Genomic DNA, 16,234 nt, shown 5'->3' with positions numbered 1-16,234 from the left:
ATCAGAATTATGCTAAATTTTCCTAATAATGTCTGAAAACTGAATTTTGTTAAGGTGAAAACTGCTACTTCTAAGATAACCTGCTCCTCTACAGGCACAGCAATTGTCACCACTCCAAATGATCACCCCCTTCTCTGACACAGGCAGCAAGCACAGATTTTAAGCGTCAAAATACAAACAAAATAGGCAAAAAGGTGCTTGTGATTTTCCTGATCACAGCAGACTGAGGTGACTGCCACCCTTGCTTTTAACAACTTTACCTGACTTGCTTCATTTCTATACTAGTTGTTTGCATTCAAGCTAAATATTTGTTAGCTTTTCATAAAACAGGGATGTCTCATATTCAGAGTATGAAATACGTGTTACAATTCTTGTCTGCTTTTGCAGAGTCTTGGTGTTCTGAGAGGGATATATGTACCTAAAACCCACAAGAGAAATTTATGTGATTAAATAAACTGGATAGGAAAACCTGTGCTGGTCACTTGGGGCTGTTTTGAAGAAATGTGATGGCAGTGCTCATTTTGCTGAAAAGCAATGGAATGACTTGGGATTTTATCAAGTGTTTTATTATTAAAAAATACTCACATTTCAGGGTAAAACTGGTGATTTCTACAGTGATAAGGTAGAAAAATGTATTTTCTCCTTCTGGTGTCATCAGTGCTGTGGATAGTCCTGAAGTGTTCAACTTTCTCCTGTCCTTACTATACACTGGTTAGAAAGCTTTTAGTGAATCCTGAAAAGACTTCTGCTTTTTTCTCTTCCTTTTTTATGTTATATTTTATTGTATTTTGTTCCTGTGGCTGATTTCCATTATAATTCCTAGGAATAGAAGTATGGCTGGATGAGTAGTTTTTTAATGCATTATATTTTTTTGATGCTGAGAGTTAGTTTAAGTTCTTAGTGTTTGACTAAATGCCTTTGAAAATAATTATAATCCAAAAAGTGCACGGTTTTAATTAAATGTTCTCATGGCTTACTCAATTTGCCTAGATATCTACTGTATATAAATGAGGCAAACAAGTTAAATTGATGAAAAATACTATTTTTAGGCCATGAGGGCCCAGTCCAGCAGAAAATATTTGAGTTTCATATTCCCTTTATGGATGTCAATTAGCAGGAGAAGAATCTGCCATCATATAATGAATAATTCTGTGTGTACTCACCGGTTCCAGTGGACTCAGCGCTCTTGAAAATTAAGCATTTTGTAAAAAACATCCCAAGTTTGAGAGCATTAGCATATGATGTGAATATATGAGGGGGCCATGGATGTGTGTGCATTAAACTTCAGTGTACAATTAAAGTTTTTGTCATTCTCAGTGCCCTCACTAATACAATTTTCATTCATTTATTGCCAAGCAGCCATCACTAGATAAGTCATCTGAATTCTGATAAGTCTAGGTGGAGCCTAAATCAACATTTCAAGTTGGCTAGCAAGGAGAAAAGAGTAACTTTTTATTTTAAAATCCCAGGAAAATCATTACAATAATTTTAGAATATAATTACAATCAGCATGCCAATTGCAGTGAATGCTTATTTTTACCTATTAAGGGTCCATAATCAAAAAAGTCACTTGAAATTTTAAAACTTTCCAGTTTGAGGTAATTCAAAATTTGTTGCATCTTTCTAGCACCCTTATGTCACATGTTTCAGCTTCAAATTTCAAGTTGATAGTATTCAGTGGTGATGTTGGTGTCAGATTGCTTTCCACTTTGGGTGCTTGTTCAATATTTTGCCCACCCCTTGACATCATAATAAGAGCCTGAAGTGTTTTAGAAATAGTTTCTGTGGTTATTGCAGTATGACTTATATGACCCTTTCATTTTAGTTTGAACATTTTCTGCTCTTTGCAATTGCAACATAGAGGAGCACTAGGTGAAAGATTTAAAAGCACTAACATGGTGTTCCTTGGGTCTCTTAAGCTAAGTTCATGTAAAAGTCTTCTTTAATTTGTTAATAGTTTTTTTTTTTTCTCTGATGTACTGTGTGGCACCAATGATGTGTATCCTCAGAAAAAAAATTGGTCCGTTTTATAAAGGTTTATTTTCATACTTTATGCACTGTAGGTCTGTTGTGTGTTTTTGATTTAGTAACAATTTATGTGTTTTTCTGTTGCAGAGCACTGCAGCCTGTGGGATGGAGGCTCAAAGTGATGCCATCCAGCCCAGCCACATCAGAGAGGCCATTCGACGCTACGGCCACAAGATTGGCCCCCTTTCCCCATTCACAGTACGTAATAACAGAGTTATAAAAAGTTATATTTATAATCTTAAAGAACTCTGATTTTCAAGTGGTCAAATGAAGAAGCTTTGGAATTGTTGAGAGCAATTTGTGGTGACTGTAATTTTCTTTATAAAAGTGGCATAATTCTCTTGGGAAATAAAACTTAGTAATTTCTGTCTCTTTTTGGAAAGACAAAAAAAAAGGTTTTTTTTCCTTTCAAATATTATTTTCTTTCAATTACAAATTATGCTTTTTTGTTAGTGCTTGAATTTTCTGTTTTTCCAAAGTTTAGGTTTACAGTTATTTTAAATTATATGTATTCCAATATGGTGAAGAGCACTTTATATTCTAAAATTAGTTTGGTGTCAGATACTGCTCCTACTGGATGTTGAACTCTCAAGTGACACATTTATGGTTGGGGAAAGAAGAGAATGGGTTTTTTTAGACAACTTTGAACCTCCACTGAAATGTAATAGAACTGATCTTGTGGTAAAACACTGATGGGTTCTGAGGTTTTGCCATTTTTTCTGTGCAAATTGCAAATCCATTGTTCAGAACAGCCAAATGAATTCTTTGTTTAATTTTCTCAGCTGATGAAAATGTGACAGCAAGTCCATCTCCAGTGTCATAAATCGGGGTAATTTTCTTCTCATCTACTGTTCTGTGTGGCTTTTATCCTGCTTACCTCAGAATATATGCATTTAGAAAATAATAAATGTAAAAAAAAATAATTATAGGAAAAAACAAATTAAATCTACCAAACGGGACCTCAGCTCCTAAAAATCAGGAAGAAATTGTCCAATATCTGAGAGATTTTAGGTAAGGAAATTTATTCTGAATTTGGATTAATTCATTAATGTAAAAGCAGTGCAGAAGTATATGAAAGCCATAAGTATAAAGGAAAAAGTGGGACTTCAGAAGCAAGGAGCAAGAGACAAGAAGAAAAAATGAGTAGGTGAAGTTATAATTTTCCTAGTTCCAAAACTGATCAGTGCTCTTATAGATGGCAGTGAAAGTTTGATTTATTAATGATATCAATTCACAATTGCAATGAATTGTCTTTATGTAACTTCAACTTTCTCTTCTGCCACTCAAAAATGCTAGATTAATATCATGTAAAGTGTTGGATAGAATTTCTAGTCCAAAACAGAAAAATGTCTTTAGCAGAGGTTTGCTAAGTAGTAGTAGTTGTGTAGAATATAGCAATAACTTCTGAAAGCAGAGAATGTATTTAACTTTATTTTTAAAAAGTAAAGAGCTCACATAAACAGCTGCAGAAAGGTGAATCTTCTCTCCCTGACCCTCACTAAAAGTGCTTTGGTAAATTATTAACCAAAGTTCAATTTTTTTCTTCAACCACAAGGTATAATAAAATAACCTGGTTTGGGTTGGGGTTTTTTTTATGTCCTCCACTCTCGTGAACTTCCCAAACAGTGCAACTGAACAATTTAATTTGTTAACATTACCTACAGTCAACGTGGTTGATGAGAGGAACAGATCTTGTTCCCTCTGAACAAGCCAAGAATAAGAGGGAATCTTGGGTCAGCTTCTGGATGCCTACAGATGTTGTAGAGCTGTAACATGATTCTGCTTTTAATGAGAAGGCTCAGGAAAAGTATTTTGAGAGGTACTGCAGAGTCTGCATTTAGGACCTTTCCCCTGTGAGTGCCCTCACTGGAGGTTTGGGGAGAGACCTGACAATGACAATTGTCCATGTGGCAACCAGAAACTCTGGGTCTTAATCTGGCACAAATGTGGGTGGAGCACTGAGTACCCTCTTCAGTCTGCATTTATGCAGATTTACACAACAAATACAATTTAATGATGGCCAGATCTGGTAGTGTGTGTGCAACCAAACCCGAAGAAATTAATTAATATAACTGATGCAGATTTTTATGTAATCAGGCATGGCCATTTCCTTAGATCTCAGCAGCAGGACCTGTGTGACAGAGCCCATGTAGGGACTGCAAAATATTGGAAAACAATAATAGAAGTCTGAGCTGCTCTCTGCAGTTTCTGAGGGGGAAGTTGTATCAGAAGGATCTAAACCCTGCTTTAACTCTTTGAATCAACTAGAAGAGATATTTTTATGGATCAGGATCAGACTGGCAGTTGTCAAGGGGCTGCCACATTAAGAAAGTTTTTATCGGTACCCAAACCACCAAGGGATGGGGTTCTAACAGGAAAAATGAAATTTGATGGTTGTGTTGTCCTACACAAGGATGGATGATGTGGAAAGAGAGCTGCCAATTGCTTCCCAGCAGCTCTTATGGAAAGCCACTTTTTAAAAAAGACAGTTGAGGAGTGAAAAAGCTTCATGCTTTTCAAGCTACTGAATAGCTCAGCCCCAAACATATAATTTAAATTTAATTTCTGCAAAAAGAAAATATGGGAGAATGTTTTGTTTTTTAAAAAGTATACATATACTTATGTTTTCTTAAGATAATAATTATGTATTTGTAGAACACAAACAGTGATTTTTTTTTCACATCTTTCCCTGTTTTGCTGTTTCATCATGATTGTCACTCTCTTCCAACTGATTTGGTGATAAGTGTTCCTAAGGAGTTGGTTTTGGAAGAAAAGTTAAGCTATACAATTTATTCTTTAGCAGTATTTGATGAATGTTGGTTTGGATGGAAACAATACTTTGAAAGTTTTATAATCATATGGTAAATGAGAACTAACATTAAACCAGTGAAAATGATCCGTTTGCATTTATTTTGACCTTAATAGTTATGTCAGAATGACTAACACAATTAGAGCATTTAGGTTTTGTCTCCAAGTGTAAGCCACAATGGAAAGCAGCAAGTGTACTCTGGATTCTTCTGCATTGTATCATATCTAAGATAGTTTAGAGATATGTTTTATCTAAATATTTTCTATAAACAGTATTGGGTGGTGCTCTGTGTTACCTACTTAAAGCATGCTCTAGACTTCCAAAAATCAGAGAAATATTAAGTGATAGCACTATGTAAGTTTGCAAGACAGAAATGGGAAGTATGGAACTCTCCATCATATGCAATAATGCAATTCAATGTGCTGGACCTATGCACATTTAAGTGAAGGAAGTGCATAGTGAAATGATGTCCAGTCTTGACTGGGCCAGTAGCAGTAATCCTAATAGTCTTCCAAATAATAATATTTATTATGCCAATGTGTTCACAAAAAATATTAGGTGGATATTTCTTACCATGAACACAAGCATAATGACTCTAGAGAAATTGTTTTAAGTTATTTGATTTGATTGTATTTCAGACAGTTGGGGTAGCAAAAAAATAATTATTTAAAGAGTATTTATTCTGTGAACAATACAAAGTGCTTACCTGGAGTCTTGATAGGAGCAGCTGTAAGTGGTGCATGAACAGTCTGTGAGTGCTGTACTTGTGACCATGAGAACAGCTCTAGCAAAGAGAACAGCTCTAGCAAAAAGGACAGCTGAGATCCTTTGCTCTGAAACGAAAATCAAAGTGGTCAGCTACAATAGTGGAAGACCACAGACAAAAAGAACAAGAAAATGTTTCCAGAGCAGATTCTTCGTCTTTAGTTTCTGCCAACTCTGAAATGAAGTGCTTCAGATGTTTAATTAAGAGAAACTGAGTTCACAAATGTAAATTGGAATCCTTCACAGGCTCATGGCAGACAGTGGCCATTATTCAGCAGCTTATACATTTGTCAGTGGGGTGTATTGAATTAACAGGGGTGTAACCAACATTTCCTTGGGTACTTATGTTCTGGGGAGAACGTTCCTTCAACCTCCCAGGCATTCCAGTATGAAAAGGCTTGCTAGTCTAAACCTTCTCTTGTTAAATATTTCAGTCTCATAAAATTGCCTATGCAGCATAAAACAATGAGTATTTACAAATCTGTGTTTATAATATTGCTTGTGACATTCCCTGCATACAGCAGAGAATGTGATTTGGCAGAGACTTGAATTATTTGGGCCTTACTATACTCTTAGGGGTATTTGGCCCTGCCTATACTCTTAGGGGTTCTTAAATAATAAATGCAAGTATCCCATGTGGACTTCAGTAGGGTACATGTACATGATAATCATAGTTTCACAATCAAATTATACATTTAGTCAAGGTCTTTTACTTCTGATGTTTTAAAAGTGTTTTTTATTGATCCTGATTGAGCTCAGCTTTTATGCAAATACTTTAATCAATTTCTGGAGTGAAAACCACTGAGGTTCATCACAGATCTTTAATAACTTCAATATAATAAAGATGATTTTGACTCTATTAATTTCCCCTAAAATCTAAATCTGTGGAATAGTAGCTGATGACTGGCAAAGCTGAGCTTATGAGAGACTAAACCAGCAGATTCAGGGGGTAGAAAGAAGAGGGAAGCTTTTAAAATACAAAGGATAATGTGGCAATATGATATTTGTGGAAGAGGACATTTTGGAAAGCAAGTTTGGTTTAAGTGCCTTCAACTTCAAGAAAAATTCAGCTTCACATTCATCGAGTCACAGAATGAGTCAGTTGGAAGGGACCACTGGAGGTCTTTTGGTCCAAGCTCCCTGCTCAAGCAGGGTCCCCCAGATCCCAGGGCATAGGCTCATATCCATGAAGCTTTTGATTATCTCCAGAGAAGGAGGCTCCACAGCCTGGAATTGTCACCCAGAGGATTTGGCCCTCAACTTAGTCCTCTTAACTGAAAGAAATTTCTTTGTACATATTTCAGATCAAAGTAGTAGTGAGAAGAAGTTCTGGAATATAATCCTCAATAATTTCTTCAATAGACACAATGTGGATACAGTACAGCTGAATTTTTCTAAAGCACTTGAATGATAAAAAGTTTTGAATGCTGTTTCCGAAAGAAATTAGTTACATGGAAACCAAATTAAAAATCTCTGATACTTAGGGTCCTGTAAAATATAGACTGCCCATATTGATATTCTGAATCAATTGATACTGATTTTGAAGAAGTCAGGATTTCATTCTTAATCACTTCTCAAAAATGAAATGTATGTATTTATGTCAAAAGGCATTTTAAAACTTTCCCTTCTGTTACACATTCAGTTTCCGATATAGAAAGAGTCACATTGACATTTTCATGCTTTCTTCTCATTTTGAAAGAAAAAAGGGCATTTTATTTCATTAAACAGTTATATATTTATGATGTCTTTGTCTATATTTCAAGCTGTTGTCTGCAGTTATTTGTAATTCTACAATGTTAGCACTTTGTGTTTGAAAAAGATGAGTTATTATTCTATAAAACCAGTAGGAAGTCAATCTCAGTTTGGAAATCTTGTTCCCTTCTCTCCCAACCCCCATTCCAAGGTTCCTCCTTTCAGATTTATGAAAGAAAACATTTCTTTCTGTAAAAGGTTTTTGTATGCCAGCATCTGGAAGTGTTTATTTCAGTGGCGTGTAATCTATCTGTGGATTTAGTTAGCACCAGACCCCCTTTTGTGTACTCCTGACTTAAAATTTTTATAAATGATCTTGTTGAATTTGTGCCAGTGTGCACATGGTTTGGCTGATTGCTGCATATATCCTTTACCTGCCAGTCACCTTTGATTTATATTCCTTCCCTTCTGCTTTTGCCTCCAAAAATGGTGCCACTGAACTGTCCTCTAAATCATCTTATTGGATAAATTGCTCCAAGATGAGATGGCACAGTTTTGGCTGACTCCTCAACAGAAGGCATTCCTATAATCCATCCTCGCCTGCTCTCTGTAGGGCCATTCAAAAAAGAGAAGGAACAGGGGAAATGGGGCTCCCTCTTTGATTCCAGCACTATTTCTTCCAGGGCTGTTCAGAAATGTAAAATGGGACATTTGATTTATATGGCTCTTAATACCATCTGAAGACCCATAAACTGATTGAATCTTTCACATCTCCTCTCCTTAACTGAACTTCTTCATTAGATAAATTTAATCCTGATAATATGTTTAATAGGATTTTCTTCCAGAAAGATTAAAATGTTAAAGAATAGCATATTCAAGAATATATTAATGCATTTCATTTGGAATAGATTATATAATATATATGACAGTTCTTTCCATTATAAAAATCCCTGTTGGTTTCCTTAAGCTAAACAGCTAATACTCCTTCAGAATAACAACAGTTCTGTAAGCTTTACTTAATGACATTACTAATTTGGAGAGTTTTATGAAGTTTCTTGGAGAAAAGCAGGTGGCTTGGCATAATTTAAAAGGTTCCCAATTTGTGGTAGCAGTTTCAGGGGGTTTCATGTTTCTAAAGAGGGAGACCAAGCTGCATAATGCTTAAGAGTGTCTGACACAATGATGTATCATTTTGGAGTAAGTTTCCAGAAGTTCATTGGTCATTAAATGTGCTGCTTGACTTTATATTGCAGTTTCCCAGCTGTCCCTACTGGGGGTAGTCTTAACGCTCCAACAGAATTTATTAATGAAGGCACAGGCTTGCAGTACTGATGAAGCAGTAAGCTGCCCAGATGATTTTATTGAACAGGAACATAGATTTTTAGATAAGACAAAAATGTCATTGAAGTAGATTCGAAAAGAACTGACTTCTTTTCTGCAGAGCCCTAGGAAAGTATTTACAAATGGTCTGGATAGTATTTGATATCCTGTGGGGATGTTTAAAATTCTTGGATAGCACATACATCAGTGTCCTACTACACAGCACAGTACATGAATTGTTGGAAGCAGCACGTGAGGCTTTCAGGCAGCATGGATGTGGTTCTGTTGAGGCAGAAGACACTGGCATGGAGTGACTCTGCTAATGCAGTTTGTACAACCATGCAGAGGGTTGTGCTCCACTGTGTCACCGCCTGTTCAAACCTGTTACACTGGAAGTGCTGAACAAAACCTGCATCTTGCTCAACATAGGAGCTCATACTGCAAAATTGTATCATTTTTCACATCTAATGGTTAAAAAAATCTGATTTGTCAGATTAATTAGCTAGGTCTGTTAGTGAGAAGATAAGTTGAACTATAAGGTTTGCAGTCACCTGAGTCTCTCATATAAACCAAAGCAACTGCTAGTCTTGTAAACCTTATAAAATTATTTTTTTTCTAACTGTATGGCCAGATTCAAATACATACTAGAGGCATCAGTTGTACTGATGTGAAAGGATCTGAGGGTAAGAATATGTTACTTTCTAAAAGTGTATGTTCTTATGTGCCTCCTGAGAGGCTTAAAAAACCTTAGTATAGATGAGAATCTGACTTCTGGTACTTTGCTCAGGGCAATCTAACATGTAATACATAAATACCTATTTCAAGGGTAAGGTGAGAACTACAATTCTAGAGCAGAGATTGAGACAAAATGTAGCTTAATTTAGTGTTTCAAGATATTATGCAAAAATAAATGTTGTCCTTCTTCCATAATTTGTATTAATTTTTGTAAAGACAGAGGCATTGCCCATGAAGCAGGTACATTCTGGTACAAAAGTTAATAAATATAAACTTGGTTGTTGAAAAATCCTAAGAACAAAATGGAAGCATCTCAAAATTGAAGTGTATTTTCTTTATTTGTCTTTGCACAGAATTACAGTGCAGCTCCCTGCAGGATTCACGTTTTTGTGATTTTGTTAGATCATGGACAATATCATGTACTTATACCATTATATAATGCAAGATCAGTTGCAGTTGTATTTTATACCATTCTTTCAGATTTCCCCTGAACATGAGCGGTCATTCACAATTTTTTCCTTGAAAGATTTGAAAGTGCTTTGTGAACTGGAGCTGCTCATAGTTGTCAGTTCACTCTCAGTGCTGCTCTGAGCCAGCTCAGAGTGAGATGCAGCAGCTGTGATTCAGCAGCAGGGCTGCCCAGCTCTGTAGCACAGGATGTGAGCTGTCTGGATGTAACATTATGAGAACTTTAGGATCATGTAATAAAGCTGTTTGACTTGGAATTAACCTACAGACAGAGAAAAATTGCACGAAACGTAATTTCTTGTGAGCAGGATCTTCATTTTATGTGCTTCTCAAACAACTGATCCTTGACAGATGTGTCCTGTTGTATTGAGCTTGGACAGAAGGACAGGCTGGATGAGGCTTGGAGCAAACTGGTCTAGTGACTAGTAGCCCTGCCTGTGGAGATGAAACCAGGTGCTCTCAAAGGTCCCTTCTAATCCAAACCATTCTGGGATTCTGAGATTCCGTGGTAGAAGCTCTTACCCATGGACATCTCTAGCATCTCTGACTTGTCACTTTGCAAATAAAGAATGTAAAACCTCTAGAATAGCAGAGTAAATCTGGAAAGGGGCAGATAATAATATGGGAACACCAAAACCAAGTGGAGATTTTTTTTATAACTTTTATCATCTGTTATTTTCCATTTTAGTTACCTACTCTTGTTTCCTAAGCCTTATAATAATACTCAAACTCAAGTACTTGGCACATGGAAAGACAAAAGATTCCTGAATAAAAGCTGGTATTTTATGCTTTGTTTCACTCCATTTATCATGTCCCACTCAGTGAGGTGTCACTTCTCATTTAAATCTTTGATACCACTAACAGCAAAAAAAGTTACTGAATGTGCAGCAGTATAAATGATGTTTGATTGCCTCTCATTTGTGTCCCCTGTTCTCTGCATGCCCTGAGGCAAAGATGCTCATTCTCCCCTCATCCCTCTGATACATCTCCAGGCATCAGAAGGCAACACTGATTTGGTTGCTGGAAAATCTCTTTTAACATTAAAGTTTTACTTTTTGCAAAACCATACCCATTTCAGGGAGCCTGACTACCCACTTTGTACTGCTTGGAAATATTTCTCTAGGAAAATCAAGTGAAAACACCAGGCTTTAGGCAACCAAACACATTTTATTAATTTTATTTTGGGGTTTTTGTGTTCCTTCCCTGAGGTTTTGTATTATTCCAGCTTTCTGACTTTACCTTCAGGGTTGTGTAAATCTCAATTCAGCAAAGCAGTCATCTGCTTAATTTTTAAACTGTACCTACAGTCTGAAAAAGCATGGGCTAAATTAAGGCTTCTGGTGTTATTAGTTATATAAGTTTTGATTCATCTATTATTTTAGTTTTGAGTTTTTGTGGGTTTTTTTTTTTTAATTTATTGCACAAAGGAGAAAAGGAGATACTTGTAGAACATAAATGGAATTAAATTAAAATCAGATTATTTTTCACCTTGTAATATTTGCTCATTGGAAAGTTTTGGAAAATACTTAAAGATTTTAAACTTTAATAAGATACAGTGCTTGTCAATATTTTGGAGTTAGCAGAGCTAAGAAAAAAAATAACAACATGAAGGAAAATTCTAGAAAGGGATATCAGACTTCAGAAAATGAAAACAGTTAAACAAGTATCATTTATTTTTTTAGTGCTGTGTGCTGCTGTACTTACATTTGTGACTGTGGTTTCCAGTGTAGGATTAAGCTTCAGCCAGGGCTTTCTGCTAGATCTCTTGTCTCTGCTGTTCTACAGTGACAAAATCTCACAATCAAGATGAGTTTCTTGCTTTTAAACTAGACCTCTTCCTCCAAGTTATATTCCCCTGGATCTCAGTTCCTTCACACCAATTAAATTCTTTAGCTGCTTATTGGTAGAAGTTACACCCTTTCCTTCATGACAGTCTCAGGAGAGGAGATATGAGAAGGGATTTTTCCTTGGTAAGACACTTTCCTGTCTCCGGGGGTATTTATGTGCACATGGATGAAAATATAAGATATTGGACTTTCATAAAGGCCCTGAGCTTTTCTGCAAAGCCTTGAGAACATGTATGAAATAAGTGGTTTCCTTCAGGCTTCAATTGCAGAATGACTGTGGAATCTGGAGTACACCTGAGTGATTAAAAACCATCCAGTTCTGTTTTACTAATTTGGAATGAATTCCATAGCCAGGACCTGCTTAAGAATTGCATGCCTCTAATTTTACATAATTTAAATTCCAAAAATGCTAGGAGAAAAATAAGAATAAGTAACAGTAAGAAATAATAAGGGAAAACCCCAATAAAAATAAGAAGAAAAATCACATAATAAATATTTGCACAGGGTTCCCAACACTGGCTGGTGGAGAAAAGGTTGGTATCCAACCTGGAGGAATTGTACTAATGCAATGTTCCAGACTATGTGCTGGCACAGGTCAGTCTTAAAATGTGTTGATGTGCTGACAGGATTGTCATTTTTGATGGCAAGGAACTGGGACAACAGGAAAAAAATAAGACTCTCCAGAGATCCACATGTGTTAGTTTTACTGCAGAAGGTGCTAAAATTGCTGGAAGCAAGCAGTCTCCGTGCAGAATTATTGCAATGCAAACGGCCTAGAAGTGAGAAACAGTAATTTCATGAGGTAATTTTGTCAGTGGTGAAGGGTTTGGGGTTTGGGTATATTTTTCCTTGCAAGAAGGACAGGTTATTAATATTTACCATCAAAAAAACTCTAGTTCTAATTGGTGTTTAGATATGATGCTTAAATTACCCTCAGAAGATATAGTGGAGGTTTGGAGTGTGGATTAAGTGCTTCTGAGAAAAAGCATTCAGCTGTTTCTGCATCTGTTAACAAGAAAGTTAAAACAATCTCACCATTGTGCATGGAGGTTTTTTTGGTTTTTTTTAAAGGAGCAGATGGTACAGAAGGAAGGTATATGCTTGTTGCCACATTAGGAAGCTTGGGATTTTATATCCCATGGGGTATATGAGGCCCATCTTTGTCCATAATTTATTACAGTCACAGGTGATTAAAATCGTTAACTAGGTACAAAACAGAGAAATTAAATAGCTCAGCAAATAGATAAAAAGCTACTAATTATGGCTCTTTAGAATATGTTGAAAGCCATTCCTGTGAGCAAGAAAGATTAATTCTGAGACAATTTTATAGCCAGTTCTAAATCATCAGAAGTAATGAGACATTTTGAATGCTTAACCTGAAATACATAAAAGAATACTGGGTTTTATTGTTGCTTTTTAAAGATGCATGATAGCATTTCTTTAAAATGGAATTCTTTTTCTGGAGTCTCAACTTCCATAATAGAAGTAATCTGTCATTTAACTTTAAAAAGGGGGCAGATCAATCTCATTAGTAATGCTTTTCAGTGTAAGAGTCAAGAGCCAGGATTCCTCTGTATTTCTGTATTATTCATCTTACGAACGCAGAACAGAAGTTAATGATGGCTCAGTAGATTTTGCAATATAGAGACATGACAAGTGATAAGATTTGATAAGATAAACAGAAGAGTGAAAGGAGATAGTGTTGTTTAGCTGATGAGGAAGTGGTCTCAGTATATAAATTATCCAGTCAGTAGGAGATTTTTTCCTATACGAGTCACAGCACAGAAGAGATTTAAGAATGAAGTGACAGTGGGTGATGATGTTCATCTGCTGTTTGATTTTTCCCACCAAAAAAGCTGCAGGAGATGTGCTGGCGTGAATGTTTGGTGTGTGCACAGCAAAGAGTGGCAAGTGAGGTGATCCAGGTTGGAATCTGACATTTGATGGGAGATATGCTGCTGCACAGGAGGAGGATGTGTCATGAGGCAAAATGGAAAACAGCTTCTGACGCATGTGGCTGAGAGGAAAATCAAAGTGATGGGTGGGAGAAATGAGCTTGGCAGGATTCTTATGACTTGGTACAAACAAGAAGATGTTGGTTTTTGAATCTAGATTCCTCAGTGTTTCTGTGACTTCTGCAGACTGGAATCTGGATGGAGGGCAAGAAAGGCTGTTACGTGCCACTAGGATTGTTTTCAGGAAAGAAAAATAGAAAATGCGGCTGCAAATCCTGAAGTGAGCAAGTATCCAATCTCAGAGATAAAACCCGTGTTACACACCTTGATGATGGTGGGGTACATGGGGTTATTGATGAACAGAAATGGAGGATTTGGACTAGGTGGGAGATGAGGTGTTCCAATTTATCCATGCTCAGCCTGAGCTGGCAGCTTGACATGAGAGCTCTCAGAGGGACATAAAAATCTAACTAGTCCTGAGTTATTTGGCCTGGAACCTTTATCAGTTCTACTTTAGGGTAAGGAACACCTACAGCCGTGTCTGTGAGCAAAGGTTACAATGCAGAGTATTATTTGCTTCCCCTAATTTATTACATACTTCCCAATTCATCAAAGAACAATTTCCTTTTAGGTTGCTGAAGCAAACCCTTATATTTCTTATTTTTTCATGGAAAGGGTTCATTCCCAGCTTCATAAAGTTTATTTTCAAGAAACTATGGGTTAAAAATTTCTAATAATGTCTTTTTCCAAAAAAAGTAATATTTTACGTTAAAGTGATGTGGCACCATTCAGCTGCCTGAAGTCAGCAGCAAATGTTTGGCTTTAGTACTTACTGACATAAATCCCAAGAACAGCCCTGGCAAGGTCTGCCTGTCACCATTATAACTGAGGCTGCCTTTGTAACACCACTGTAAAGGCAATAAAGGGGGACCTTACCCCTCTGTAAAAGTCCCTGAAAGGAGGTTGTGGCCAGGTGGGGGTTGGGCTCTTCTCCCAGGTAACAAGAGACAGGACAAAGGAAGTGGCGTCGGAGAGCACCAGGGGAGATTGAGGTTGAACACTGGAAAAATTCTTTTGCTGAAGAGGTGGTCAGGCATTGGAGCAGGCTGCCCAGGGCACTGGTGGAATCCCATCCCTGGAAGAGTTGAATAAATGTGTGGATGTGGCACTCTGGGACATGGTTCAGTGGTGAGTGCTGGGTTAATGGTTGAACATGATGATCTCACAGGTCTTTTCCAGCCTGAATAATTTCAAGATTGTATGAATGAGGCTTTGCTGGTTGCTCTGAGAAATCCCCTATGCTGCTGTATTTTATGATATAGGCAGAGTGGCTGGAGCTCTGCTTTCATAGTGAGCGTTGAAGGTTTGGAAAATTTACATTGCAAACTCTTCAACTTTCCATTTCTCCAAAAGTAGTTTACTCAGAGTCTAGTTTCCTTGTCAAATATTTTCGGAGTGAAGTTAATTGAGGATTGTAAAATAATGAAGAGGACAAGGTAGTGACAAAGAGTTACTGAGTTACCATTTGATAAATGAAGTGTAAGCAAGTTCTTTTCATTCCAGAGTAGCCAGATGTTAAGTATTTCATCTGCAAATTAAGCAAATGGGCAACGTTTACAGTCTCTGGGGCTGTATCTTGCAAAGCAGGGATTTTGAAAGAGTGTCCTGGAGTCTTGAGGAATCACTTGAACACAATGAGGTCAATCCAGTGCTGTAGCTGAAGGGGCTGAGGCAATCCTTGGGCAGTCCTTGGGTGGGCAGGAAGGAGAACAGGAACTAGAAGAGTTGTCTGCTGTACTAAGGCAAGCACAAGCTGTGCTTGTGTTTTAATGAGAACCTCAACAATTGGGTGAAATACTAGCAAATACCAACACAGAGACAGGAGTGCATCAAACTGAAGAATGTATTGTGTAGCCAGTTATTAAGGACCCATAAAAAAGAAAAAGTCATGTCTTAGGGTTTTTCAGTCCTTGCATGCAAACCTATATGGATATTTGGGGTGGGATTCCTCTGAATAGATACAAATATTTGTATCTGAGCACAGTGACAAACACCTGTGAGCACAACTAGACAGGGTGCCCAGAGAAGCTGTGGCTGCCCCATCCCTGGAAGTGCTCAAGGCCAGGTTGGATGGGGCTTGGAGCAGCCTGGGATAGTGGAAGGTGTCTCTGCCAGTGGCAGAGGTTGGAATGAGATGGTTTTAAGGTCCCTTCCAATGCAAACCACTCTATGATTCTCTGATTTCCTTTATAGTCAATTGAGAGGAACAAGCATTTCTGGGTTGTAATTTATCTCTTCCTAAGGTAGCTGTTTAAGAGGGGTCAAATGGACCATGCTGTGGAAGTGCCTTTTTCTCTGTCTTGACAGGATGTGTGTTAGGAGTCCTTCTAGTGCAGCTTGACATTTAAGCAAGACAAATTCAAACTAGAAATAAGGCATATATATTTATAACAACATAACTAAGTGCTGAAACAACTTAGCCAATGATTGTGACAGATTATCCATGACTGGAAAATTTAAAATCAAGAGGAGATGTTTCTGTAAAAGCCATGCTTAAGTTCAACCACAGCTATTGGTTCTGGAGAGCCAATTCAAGAAAATTGTGTGGGCTGTGT

General features: G+C 37.2%; 1 protein-coding gene across 7 annotated transcripts in view; it reads left to right on the top strand.

Annotated features, from left to right (window-relative positions):
* Nucleotides 1-16,234, top strand: part of SUPT3H (SPT3 homolog, SAGA and STAGA complex component) — a 260,596-nt gene that overhangs the window by 208,873 nt on the left and 35,489 nt on the right. For 5 of the 7 annotated variants that reach the window (XM_085576234.1, XM_085576235.1, XM_085576233.1 and 2 more), the window contains one exon: nt 2,116-2,226. In XM_085576234.1, the coding sequence (XP_085432360.1) occupies nt 2,116-2,226 (111 nt within the window). Of the gene's footprint in view, nt 1-2,115 lie in introns of all 7 variants that reach the window. The other 2 variants (XM_085576231.1, XM_085576232.1) reach the window with 1 other exon arrangement.

The sequence above is a fragment of the Lonchura striata genome, chromosome 3 (assembly GCF_050655825.1).
Source record: "Lonchura striata isolate lonStrDom1 chromosome 3, ASM5065582v1, whole genome shotgun sequence".
Lineage (NCBI taxonomy): Eukaryota > Metazoa > Chordata > Aves > Passeriformes > Estrildidae > Lonchura > Lonchura striata.
Note: the sequence above shows the minus strand (reverse complement) of the source record. Positions and strands in the feature narration are given on the sequence as shown.